Source organism: Carassius gibelio, chromosome A12, assembly GCF_023724105.1.
Source record: "Carassius gibelio isolate Cgi1373 ecotype wild population from Czech Republic chromosome A12, carGib1.2-hapl.c, whole genome shotgun sequence".
Classification (NCBI taxonomy): Eukaryota; Metazoa; Chordata; class Actinopteri; order Cypriniformes; family Cyprinidae; genus Carassius; species Carassius gibelio.
In genome coordinates, this window is record NC_068382.1 from 46,107 (window position 1) to 59,488 (window position 13,382).

Here is a 13,382-nt window from a genome sequence, read left to right on the forward strand (position 1 = left end):
ATTGGTGCGTTGGTCTATTTATAGGTTAAATGAGCCTATGTCTAGAATGCTGAGATGTTACGATGTGACACAGGACTTATTTTATTTCTTTATTCCAACTTCCAAGTGGTCTAGTCTACGTTAGTTATGAGTAAATTATGTTAAAACATGAATAAATTGCTCATTGTTGGCAAAAGGCAAAAGAGCTGTGTGCGTGCGCACATTTGAATAATGTCGGGCTGTAAACGGGTTCGGGCTTTAAAAAAGCTGTCAATCAAAATGTACTTGTCGGGCTCGGGCCGAAACCTGTCGGGCTCGGGTCCTGTCGGGCCTAACTTTTAAGGCCCGATTACAGCTCTAATTCCTGGTAATCACTGGCAGTGTGACAGTGCAAAATCTAGCGACCCGGGAACAATTGCCAGGACACATTACCCTTGTATTTGCCGGAATTGCAGTGCGAAAGGGGCTATAAGTTGAGACTGGGCCATGGAATATCTGAAGACAGATTTTTCACAGTTAATATAGACTGATGAGATGAGAGTGACTCTTGACGGACCAGATGGATGAGACCATGGCTGGATCAGTAATGGGCACAGACTTCAAGGTGGAAGTGGGGTACTGGTATGGGCTGGTATTATTAAAGATAAGCTAGTTGGACCTTTTCAGGTTGAAGATTGACTCAAAATCAACTCCCAAACCTACTGCCAGTTTTTAGAAAACCCTTTCTTCAAGCAGTGGTACAGTAAAAAGTCTGCATCTTTCAAGAAGACCATCATTTTTATGCAGGACAGTCCTCTATCGCATGATCCGAAGTATTCCACTCCACAGACAGCCAGTAAAGGCCTTAAAGAGGAATGAATAATGGCATGGCCCCCTTCTTCACCTGATCTAAACCTTATTGAGAACTTGTGGCTTTTCTTAAATGGTAGATTTATGGTGAAGGTAAACAATACACCTCTATGAACAATGTGTGGGAGGCTGTGATTGCAGCTGCACACAAAGTTGATCGTCAACAGATCATGAAACTGACAGACTCCATGAATTGAAGGCTTATGACTTTAGCTGAAAATAAGGGTGGCTGCATTGGCCAATTTTATTTATTTATTTATTTATTGATGACAATAATTTTTATTTGTACATTTTGAGTTGTTTATTACTTTAACTTTTACAGATGAAAATTAACAAGATGTGAAAATTTTAATTTTTCTTTTAGTTAGGACAATAATTCTGCATACTTATAGCTGCCCAATAATTGTCCACACATAGAAATTCACCTAAGAAAGCCAAAACCTCACTTTTAATTCATTAAATAATCAGGTTTGAGGCTTTTTAACATTTTGGATTGACCAAGAGCACTGTAGTTGTTCAGTAATAAAATTAATCCTCAAAAAAAAAAAAAAAAAAAAACATTGTCTAATAATTGTGCACATGGAGTTGACCCAAGAAATTTGCATATTAAATATGATACAGTAGGATAATATATTCAGAAACTGGCATTATAATTATTTTTCAACAGAATATTACACAGAAAGTTTAAATTATGCGAGAATCAATGTTTTAAAAATGTTTATACAAGATTTAAAGCATTATTTTTTCAGTTAATTTATACCACCATAGGGTGACATATCATGGGGGATACATTTACAATTACATTTATTCATTTAGCTGACACGTTTATCCAAAGTGACTTACAACTGTCAAAAGGTTACATGCCTCTGGAGCAACTAGGGGTTAAGTGTCTTGCTCAAAGACACATTGGTGTCGCACAGTGGATTCGAACTTAGGTCTCTCACACCAAAGCATGTGTCTTATACACTGCTCCAACACCACCCCAGATACAGATTTTGAAAAAAATCTTGAACCCAAGAAATGAGAACTACACTCACTCCACAGCCTCTCAAATGTTTGTGCCCCCAGGATAGGTCACCCTTTTTAGGGTTAAGTATATGTGTAATACATGTCAAATGTGAAGTCAAATGTGTAACACTGTGACATCATTGAGCGTTGTGAGGTTTTGTTTTAATAAAGACCTCTCTGTTTAGTGCTACAGTATACCTTGATAGTAAGCAGAGTTGGATTGTGGCCAGGGCCTCCCCCAGTGTTTTCTGGGTTAAACTCTGAATCAGGCTGGCACATAAAGCTCGGTTTTAGCAAGTAGCCACAGCAGCCATTTGGTAAAAAACGGCCTCTGTTTAGATCCATCTCTTCACATTGGGTTTGGAAGTTCAATGCCACTGTAAAATAATTTTTTGTCAGTTGTTTATAAATGTGAAATACACACTCATTTTAAAAATGATCATAGTCTGCATGTTTTCTTTGCTTAAATGTTTACCCATCTGACAACCAGCATTCCACATGTCTTGAGGGTTGTAGTTGGAGGATTGCACACGCTGACCAGATGGGTAGATCCTGCTCAACTGCATGCTGTTGTGACGTACAAACAACTTCCCTATGAAAAAAAGAGAGAGACATTTTGGAACCATTAAAAAAAAAAAAAAAAAAAAAAAATCTAATAAATAGGAGACAATGTTTATCTTTGATTTACTGTTAAAGTTACATTAGTTTTTTACTGTAGTCGTGTTGTTTATGTGTGAAAAAAGGCAAATATAACTTCTGTTTACACATCATTTCGTTAATTATTCAATTAATTATGCCAAAAAAATAAAAATAATAATAACAATAATTGTGTGTAGTTAAAGATACATAAAATAATACATAACATGACAATAAACACAATATATAATTTGAAATGTGGAGGAGATTACTCTGTAATTTATATTTTAAGTCCACAGGGAACAAAGTATCTGTACACTGAATAAACACACTCCCAAACATGCACTTGCATATAGTACCTGATTCTTTGATTAGTTTCAACGCATCACTCTCAGAAAACGAGGATATTTCATTGGGAGGTTTCTTGGCACATGGGTCAAACTGTTTGAAAGCAACACTGTGGGTGTACACCACCAGATCAGACAGCTCTGGACTCAATTTGCAATCCCTCTGAGGAAAAGCAAATACAAAATGTAACTTAGTAATCTAAAAATTCAAAAGTGAGGATTATGATGTTCCTGATGATGATGAAATAGCATGTGATAGTGATAGCAAACCAAAGTAACATGAAACCTATACTCGGAATTTGTCCTCTGCATTTAATTCATCCAAGATAGTGCACACACAGTAGGAGCAAAGAGTAGAGAACACATACACACATCGTGGTCACCCATGCACCAGGGGGGCAACCATTATTGCTGTAGCACCTGGGGAGCAATTGTAGGTTAGATACCTTGCACAAGGCCACCTCAATTGTGGGTTTTGAGTGTGGAAAAAATTGCTGATCATTCATCCCCCATGTATACAAACATACATATCAGTGATTCTTAAGTGCCTGGAGCCCCCAAACACTGCACATTTTGCATTTTTAGTCTTTATTAATGAGTTGATGGCCTGAATCAGGTGTGTTGATTAAGGAAACATGTAAAAGTAATACCTGTGTCATACCCATGCCATTGTACAGAGTTGTGTCCTGATATGTCACAAAAACAAGAGCACACACATACACAAACACGTCTATGTTACTAAAAGGGGACTGATGGGACCAGTGTTTCTGGTCAATTTGAAGAAAAGAAATTACACAAAGTTTTCATTTAAGGTCTTTTTTCATAATATAACTGATTTTTTTTTAATATATTTTTTAAAACATTCCAAGTGAGTACCATATGCTCTGAGCGATGTCTACCTATCCAACAGGAGACCTCCATAGAATGCAATGCAACTGTGTGTGGAAACACAAGGGCAATTGTACCAAAGCATTGATTCGTCTACTATTTGGGGTCACCCAAATAGTAGACGAATCAATGCTTTGATTCTAGGAGCCTGATTCGACTACCAATCTAACAGTGGATTATTCACAGGGTGTTATTGATTATGCCATTTTGACTATATGGGGGAGCTCAAATATCTGATTTCACATAGAACTACCGGTTTTATCCCAATAAGCTAATATACAGCCTATTATGATTAAGCTGTAAGAATCAGAAAAGAAAGATGCTTCAAATTAATATTTTAAAGTGCGTGAATAAATCCAACCACCCCTATAGATTTATGTTTCACTTTCCATAAAACGTGACCAACAGAGGAGCATCTTTGTTGCTCCTCTGCTCCATCTTTAATGTCACAGAAGGTTTTAATATAAAAAATGAATCTTGCAAACATGAAGACTTTAAACATACAATTGCGACAATATATGTTTGTGGCAGGGGGGGCGTGGTTTAGCGAAGTCTGCAGCGGGAGAGAGAATCAGGAGACGAGCGGTAAGTGAGTGGTTTGGGCAAAAATTATCATCACCTGTTTCTCGTTCTAGTAATTGGCGTGGAGAGAGTATAAAACGCCGGGAGAAACGGATGCAAGCGAGAGAGAGACGGACTGCTGACCCGAACCGGAAGGAGTGAACCGGAAGTTTGACGGAGTGTCAGAATAAGAGTCCCCGTTTGGGTGTTTGTGATTTTCTTTGTTCTTTGTTTAGTTTTGGTTAAATAAACACGTCAGCAGTCCAGCCGACCCCTTTGCCCTCTTCCTTGCCACACGAACTCACTACACTGGTGCCGAAACCCGGGAAGGAAGAAGGACCGCCGCCGCCATGCAAAGCCCGTCCTCCACGCCGCTTGCGGATATCATCGCTTCCCTCGCGGTCCTGCACCAAGAACAACATCAGGCCCTGCTGGACCTGAGGACCGATCAGGAGAGACGATTCCAGGCCATCGTTCAGGCCCAGCAGGAGGACCGCGAGAGGTTCCGGAGCTGGATGGATCGGGAGGTTCGCGCCGAGGCCGCCGGGCCGCCCGCCGCCCCCATGCACCTGCCGCTTCACAAGATGGGGGCCCAGGACGATCCGGAGGCCTTCCTGGAGCTCTTCGAAAAGTCGGCGGAGGCCTGCGGGTGGCCCCGCGAGCAGTGGCCGGTACGCCTAATACCCCTGCTCTCCGGTGAGGCCCAGGTGGCCGCGCAACAACTTCCGGTGGCGAACCTCCTGGTCTTCGACGACCTCAAGAGGGCCATTATCCAGCGGGTCGGCCGGTCGCCAGAGCAACATCGCCAGCGCTTCCGGTCCCTGGATTTGGGCGAGGCCGGCCGGCCCTTCGCGATGGCCCAACAGCTCCGGGACTCCTGCCGCAAGTGGCTACTGGCCGAGGGAAGTGACGTGGAGCATGTCGTCGACCTGGTGGTGCTGGAGCAGTTCATCGCTCGGCTTCCCAAGAAGACGGCCGAGTGGGTCCAGTGCCACCGCCCCACGTCGCTGGACTCGGCCATCCATCTGGCGGAGGACCACATGGTGGCGTGCCCAGGGGTCGGCGCACCCCCACCTGCTAACTCTCTCTCTCCTTCTCTCTCTCCCCCCTCTCTCTCTCGCCCTGTCCCTCTCCCTAGGTCCCGTCCACCCGGCCCTCCTCGTGTCCCGCCCCGGGGGCGGGGCGGGATCGACCATGGACACTTCGGGAGCCCAAGGGCCCCGCCCAGGGGGGCAGGGATTGTGCCTGCTGGGGGGGACAGTGCTTCCTTTTCTCCACTCTCTCCGCGCCAATTCTCCAATCCACTCCCTGCCACTGGGGCGGCGGGTAGGTCTGGGCTGGCCTGTTGGCGTTGCGGGGACCCGGAGCATTTCGTGGACAGGTGTCCAGCGATGGAGGTGGGGACAATGATCCGGGTCCCGGATGTCCCACAGGTCACCCCCGGTCAGGCTGGCGAGTACCAAATACCCGTGAGTATCAAGGGGGGTACATATCCGGCCTTGGTGGATTCGGGATGTAACCAAACCTCAATCCATCAAAGCCTGATTTAACCGGGGGCATTGGATACAAGCCGCGTGGTTAAGGTGCGGTGTGTACACGGGGATGTGGTGGAGTATCCGGTTGTCCCAATTAGTATTCATTTCCGGGGACAAAAGCATAGTGTAGAGGTGGCGGTTAGTCCCCACCTCCGGCATCCGGTAATTTTGGGAACGAATTGGCCTGCGTTTACGGTTTTATTGGGGTCGTTATGTGCGGATGCCTCTTGGGGAAATAAGGCACGGAAGGAGGCCGTGCGGGTACAGGTGGGAGAAACTGAGCCAGGGTCGCTGTGGTCTGCTTCAGGGGAACTGAACGAAATCGGGAGACTAATTCTCTCGGAGCGTGATGACTTTCCTCTGGAGCAGTCTCAGGATGAGACACTAAAACATGCGTTTCAACAGGTCCGCGCCATCGATGGCCAGTCTCTCCAACCTGCCCTCCCGCTCTCCTATCCGTATTTTGCCATTTTAAAAGACCGGTTGTATAGAGTGACCCAAGACGCTCGGACAAAATTGAATACAACCCAATTGTTAATTCCAAAGAGCCGCCGGGAAATGCTTTTCCAGGCGGCTCATTCTAATCCTATGGCGGGCCATTTGGGACAGGCCGCAACACTAAATCGCCTCATGGCCCGCTTCTTTTGGCCGGGCATTCATGACAACGTGCGCAGGTGGTGCGCGTCTTGTCCGGAATGTCAATTGGTAAACCCACCGGCCGCCCCAAAAGCGCCTTTGCGCCCTCTTCCCTTAATGCAGGTCCCCTTCGAGAGAATTGGCATGGACCTCATCGGGCCATTAGAGCGATCGGCACGAGGACATCGCTTTGCATTAGTCATAGTTGATTATGCAACACGATATCCTGAAGCGGTGGCCCTCCGCAACATTTCCGCTAAAAGTGTTGCGGATGCCCTGTTTCGTCTTATCTCCCGGGTGGGGGTTCCAAAAGAAATCCTCACCGATCAGGGCACGGCGTTTATGTCACGTACGCTACGCGAACTGTACGGATTGTTGGGCATTAAATCGATTCGAACTAGCGTCTATCACCCACAAACCGACGGCCTGGTCGAACGATTTAATCGCACACTTAAATCCATGATTCGTAAGTTCGTTCACGAAGACGCCAAAAATTGGGATAGGTGGCTAGAGCCCTTGTTATTTGCTGTGCGAGAGGTCCCACAAGCCTCCACGGGGTTTTCCCCCTTCGAGCTTCTCTATGGACGCCAGCCCCGGGGGGTGCTCGACGTACTGAGAGAAACTTGGGAGGAGGGACCGTCTCAGGGCAAAAACGAAATTCAGTATGTGCTGGACTTGAGAACAAAACTCCACACATTGGGGCGGCTATCCATGGAGAATTTGTTACAAGCCCAGGACCGCCAGAGCCAGCTGTATAACAGGGGAACTAGGTTACGCAAATTTGCACCGGGAGAGAAAGTACTTGTATTACTCCCAACGTCGAGCTCCAAATTAATGGCTAAGTGGCAGGGACCGTTTGAGGTCGCACGACAGGTCGGAGATCTCGATTATGAGGTAATACGGTCCGATAGGAACGGGTCCCGTCAGATATACCACCTCAACCTCCTTAAAAAATGGAATGAGGCGGAATCAGTGATGTTGGCAACGGTGATTGGCGGAGAGGATGATCTCGGGCCAGAGGCGAATATCAAACCCCAATCCCTCGCCCTGGCTCCTGGTGGAGACCACCTCTCGCCGTCCCAACTCACTGATGTAACGAAATTGCAAGCAGAGTTTGCCGACGTCTTCTCGCCCCTGCCGGGCCGTACTAACCTAATTCAGCACCATATCGAGACCGAGCCGGGCGTGGTAGTTCGCAGCCGGCCGTATCGTTTACCTGAGCACAAGAAACAAGTAGTTCAGGCTGAATTGGGCGCTATGCTTGACATGGGGGTAATAGAAGAATCTAATAGTAACTGGGCGAGCCCGATAGTTTTAGTTCCGAAAACGGACGGCTCAGTCCGATTCTGTGTAGATTACCGCAAGGTGAATGCTGTGTCGAAATTCGACGCGTATCCAATGCCGCGGGTTGACGAGTTGCTTGATCGGCTAGGCACGGCTCGCTTTTATTCGACATTGGACTTAACAAAGGGCTATTGGCAGATCCCCTTGTCTCCATTGTCCAGAGAAAAGACAGCTTTCACAACGCCGTTCGGATTACACCAATTTGTTACCCTTCCGTTTGGCTTGTTCGGGGCCCCAGCTACCTTCCAGCGCCTCATGGATCGGATTCTACGGCCCCATGCTGCATATGCTGCTGCCTACCTAGATGATATTATTATATTTAGTAATGACTGGCAGCGGCATATGCAGCATCTGAGGGCTGTCCTGAGGTCGCTGAGGGGAGCGGGGCTCACGGCCAACCCAAAGAAGTGTGCGATTGGGCGTGTGGAAGTAAGGTATCTGGGCTTCCACTTGGGGCATGGGCAGGTGCGTCCCCAAATTGATAAGACTGCCGCTATTGCGACCTGCCCACGACCCAAGACCAAAAAGGAGGTAAGACAGTTCTTGGGGCTGGCGGGATATTATAGACGGTTTATTCCTAATTATTCGGACCTCACCAGCCCTTTGACTGACCTTACTAAAAAGGAGGTACCAGATACGGTCCAGTGGACGGAGCCGTGTCAGCAGGCCTTTACTCAGGTCAAGGCTGCTCTGTGTGGCGGGCCGCTGTTACACTCTCCTGATTTTTCTCTCCCTTTTCTGTTGCAGACAGACGCATCGGACAGGGGGCTGGGGGCAGTCCTGTCCCAGGAGATAGAGGGGGAGGAACGGCCGGTGCTGTACATTAGCCGGAAGCTCTCGAAGAGAGAGGCTAAGTACAGCACCATCGAGAAAGAGTGCCTTGCCATCAGATGGGCCGTCCTCACCCTCCGCTATTATCTCCTGGGACGGGAGTTCACCCTCTGTTCGGACCACGCTCCGCTGCAGTGGCTCCACCGCATGAAGGATACCAACGCGCGGATCACTCGTTGGTATCTAGCTCTTCAGCCTTTTAAGTTCAAGGTGATCCACAGGCCGGGTGTTCAGATGGCGGTGGCCGACTTCCTCTCCAGAAATGGGGGGGGGGGGCTGCAGGCCGGATGGCTCCCCGGCCTGAGTCGGGCGGTGGGGGTATGTGGCAGGGGGGGCGTGGTTTAGCGAAGTCTGCAGCGGGAGAGAGAATCAGGAGACGAGCGGTAAGTGAGTGGTTTGGGCAAAAATTATCATCACCTGTTTCTCGTTCTAGTAATTGGCGTGGAGAGAGTATAAAACGCCGGGAGAAACGGATGCAAGCGAGAGAGAGACGGACTGCTGACCCGAACCGGAAGGAGTGAACCGGAAGTTTGACGGAGTGTCAGAATAAGAGTCCCCGTTTGGGTGTTTGTGATTTTCTTTGTTCTTTGTTTAGTTTTGGTTAAATAAACACGTCAGCAGTCCAGCCGACCCCTTTGCCCTCTTCCTTGCCACACGAACTCACTACAATGTTTTTTCAAGTCATCTCCAGCAGGTGATAAATAAAGTATATGAACAATGCAGTGCAAATTGACAATTTATTACAGTATAGAAACTATTCTGCCTTATTATGTGATAAAAAGTGTTTGTAGTATATGAACAAATCATTACTATTTGTTATTGTCCAGCAGTTATGGATTTATAAGCCAATTAAAAGATAGAAATTAGAGAAGTTGCCTATAGTATCCACTACCAGCCAAAGGTTTTTGAACAGTAAGCTTGTTAATAATTTTAAAGAAGTATCTTCTGTTCACCAAGCCTGCATTTATTTTAACATAAAGTACAGCAAAACGGTAACATTTCGAAATATTTTTACTAGCCAATTTAAAATAACTGTTTTCTATCTGAATATCTTTAAAAAATGCAATTTATTGAGATTTCAAAGCTGAATTTTTAGCATCATTACTCCAGTCACAAGATCCTTCAATAATAATTCTGAAATCATTCATTTTTTAATCAATTTAAAGAATCCTTGCTAAATAAAAGTATTAATTTCTATAATTTATTTTCCAAAAAAATAAAAATTATACTGACTATAAGCTTTTGAATTATATAGTTTATAATGATGCAAAAGCTTTTTATTTCACATAAATGCTCATCTTTGGAGCCTTCTATTTATCAGAGAATACTGAAAAAATGTACTCATCTGTTTTAAATATTGATAATCAGCATATTAGAATGATTTCTGAAGGATGTGACACTGAAGACTGGAGGAATGATAGTGAAAAAACAGCTTTGATCACAGGAATAAATTACATTGTAAAATATATTCAAATAGAAAAGTTATTTTAATTAGTAAAAATATTTCACAATATTACTCATTTAGCTGTACTTTTGATGTAGCTGTACTTTTGAATAAATGCAGGCTTGGTGAGCAGAAGAGACTTCTTTAAAAACATTAAAAATCTTACTGTATAAAACGGTTGGCTGGTAGGCTATATAGATTACAGCAATGTTATATTGTAATGTTTTATATTATATTGTAATGTGTATATATATATATATATATATATATATATATATATATATATAGATCTGACGCTATCGGTTCTGCTTTTGGTACTGGAGGGGAAAAAATTAATCTACTATGTATTTTTGCTTAATAATGTTATCGTGCACATTTTATCTTACCAAACATTTCTAATTTGCGATCATATTAAGACGTTTGTCTGTGAAATCTGCGAGATCTCTCATGCGCGCCACGGAGGCTGTCTGTCAGTCACACAAACACACCACAAAACCGAGCGCGCCGCACACACACACATAAAAAATCAGAAAGCGGCGTGCCTAGAGTTTTCCGCGCGTTTTTAGACGCGATATGTGAACGGCCCCTTACAGTACGAAAAATCCTGCTTAATACAAAGAGTGACGATGGCGGAGACAGCAAAACGTTCCCAACTGTGGTTATACTTCACTAGAGTTGATGCAGACAACACTGGTTGTCATAAGTCAAAGCATCTTTCAAAAGTGCATTATGTGCAGACAGAGAAATGCAAAGATTTCGATTGCCAACACAACACAAAGTAACAAAACACAAATTACAGATAAGAATACCGTTAAAGTACCGGACCGTTAAGCAGTATGTAAGCGTAGTAATACCGTTAAAACCTTAACGATACCCATAAATAAGTTACAATGGTAAAAGCTTGTGTAATTAACTGCCATACTCGTACTCATGACCGGCATGGAAAAATAATTTGAATGGAGTGCGGTTTTTCAGCTTTCCCGCCTGGAAAACCGCACCTTGATCTCAGGTCTCCGAGTTAACAAAGCGGCGTCACATGGCTTGGTTAGCAGCAGTAAGAAGGAAAAGAGGGATTGTCCCTTTGGTCTGATATATACACACGTATGTATGTGCATATATATATATATATATATATATATATATATATATATATATATATATATATATATATATATATATATGTATATATATATATATATATATGTATAAATATGTATATATATGTATATATGTATGTATATGTATATATGTATATGTATGTATATGTATATATATGTATATATATATATATATATATATATATATATATATATATATATATATATATATATATATATATGTATATATATATGTATATATATGTATATATATATATATATATATATATATATATATATATATATATATATATATATATATACAGAAATGTACGTTATATAAACGACTTTTTTTTTGGATGTGATTAATAGATTTGACAGACTTACATTAAATGTTACCTATGCATGAACCACATCTCCTGCATTATGAGTGTTATGCATATTGCATACCACCTGTTACAGTAATAAACGGCAAAATTGATCAATTCTGTATCTCTTTATTTGTGCATCATAACACACTGAGGTTAATTTGTACAGTTTACAATAACGCATATTAAAAAGTAAAGGGGCAGTGTAACACATAAAAGGTAATTAGGTAAACAAGTATCAAGACCACAGGTAGGGCAGTGAAAATTGGAAAAAAAGAAGATTATTTAATTTATACGTTCAGTGCACTTCAAGTATCCTTCAAGTATAGTACAGTAACCTTCAAGTATCAAGAACATAGATAATGTAATAAGTGAAAAAGGTACATAGAAAGACAATTGTTAAAATTGATTAATTCAAGACCTTTGTGCAGACAACAGTTTTCCGCTCGTTGACGCGGATAATTTGAAGGTTCTGCACCCATCCATTTGTAAATTGCAGGTGAGACTCGAGAGATTTATTAAACTGATCAGAGGTGTATGCTCTGACACTACAAACAAGTTAAGAAAACACATTGGGGAAGGTTACGAGCGGCAGCTCTTTAAGATCATCCGACCACTCTTTGTGTTCGTGCTTGTCTTGATTTTTTTCTAAATACCGCATCTTTGCTTCCTTGTTGAGTTTTTCTTTATATGTAATCTTACACTTGATCTGTATGTCATGTCATGTCACTTTCACTTTCACTTTTACTGATGAGCGTGTCCCCAAACATGGCCGCGACTACCCAGAATGCAATGCGCATTGACGTAGTTTCCCAAGCTCTATACTGTCCATGTCCAGAAAGGTAAGAAAAACATCATCAAAGTAGTCCATGTGACATCAGAGGGTCATACATTTTGGTCCAAAAATAGCAACAACTACGACTTTATTAAGCATTGTCTTCTCTTCCGGGTCTGTAATGTGCGCGTTCTCTGCAGTATGATATCCGGTTCAGGAACGAATCATTCGATGTAACCAGTTCACCAAATCGAACTGAATCATTTGAAACGATTCACATCTCCAATAAGCATTGATCCACAAATGACTTAAGCTTTTAAGTTTTTTAATGTGGCTGACACTCCCTCTGAGTTAAAACAAACCAATATCCCGGAGTAATTAATTTACTCAAACAGTACACTGACTAAACTGCTGTGAAGAGAACTGAAAATGAACACCTAGCCAAGCTAGATAACGAATAAAAGATCGACTCATTCTGATTCAGACATTTAAACATTAGAATTTATTTTAAATATTATCACATCTTTTGAGATTTTAGCTTTAAAGGGGGGGTGAAATGCTCGTTTTCACTCAATATCCTGTTAATCTTGAGTACCTATAGAGTAGTACTGCATCCTTCATAACTCCAAAAAGTCTTTAGTTTTATTATATTCTGTACCGATTTTTCCCAGAAAAACACGACCGGCTGGAGGCGTGACGTGTGGGCGGAGCTAAAGAATCATGAGCGCCAGTAGGCTTTTGCATTGAGAGCGTTTGGAAGCTGTGACATTACCGTGAGGAAAAAAACATCCAAAACAAACCATGGCTAACAGTCAGATTCAGCCGTTTATTTATGATCCAGAATCACATCCCGAGGCTGAAACTGAAGGAGAGCAGCAGCAACGACTCACTCCGAGCGGGGCTCGAACCCGGGTCTCCGGCATGGGAGGCGGACGCACTAACAAGGAGGCAGAGATATTTTAAGAAGTTTTACTCACCGCCTGCGGTTCCAACACACGATCGTGACCCTTTTTCGTTGGGATTGCATCATCCTTAAGAAATAAATGATATGCAAATCCATCGTCAAACTGGGCCTTGTTTGTAA

General features: G+C 43.2%; 2 protein-coding genes across 2 annotated transcripts in view; one reads left to right on the forward strand and one right to left on the reverse strand.

Moving 5' to 3' along the window:
- Positions 1 to 1,568: 1,568 nt before the first annotated feature.
- The window catches only part of plcd3b (phospholipase C, delta 3b), a 100,941-nt gene continuing 89,127 nt past the window's right edge, over positions 1,569 to 13,382 (reverse strand). Inside the window, exons 10-12 of the mRNA XM_052610752.1 lie at positions 2,832 to 2,982; positions 2,312 to 2,428; positions 1,569 to 2,213 (exon numbers count right to left, since the gene is read on the reverse strand). Of these exons, the coding sequence (XP_052466712.1) occupies positions 1,999 to 2,213; positions 2,312 to 2,428; positions 2,832 to 2,982 (483 nt within the window). The 3' untranslated portion in view covers positions 1,569 to 1,998. The remainder of the gene's footprint in view (positions 2,214 to 2,311; positions 2,429 to 2,831; positions 2,983 to 13,382) is intronic.
- LOC128024882 (uncharacterized) lies at positions 4,227 to 9,278 on the forward strand. The gene is made up of 2 exons (XM_052610750.1): positions 4,227 to 5,737; positions 8,531 to 9,278. The coding sequence occupies exons 1-2, from the start codon at positions 4,619 to 4,621 to the stop codon at positions 8,957 to 8,959; spliced, it is 1,548 nt and encodes a 515-aa protein (XP_052466710.1). The 5' UTR covers positions 4,227 to 4,618; the 3' UTR covers positions 8,960 to 9,278.

Coding starts and splice junctions, on each gene's coding strand:
- LOC128024882 (XM_052610750.1), top strand. CDS start 4,619: ATGCAAAGCCCGTCCTCCACGCCGCTTGCGGATATCATCGCTTCCCTC. Junction 5,738..8,530: donor CTGGCGAGTACCAAATACCC/GTGAGTATCAAG, acceptor TTTCTGTTGCAG/ACAGACGCATCGGACAGGGG.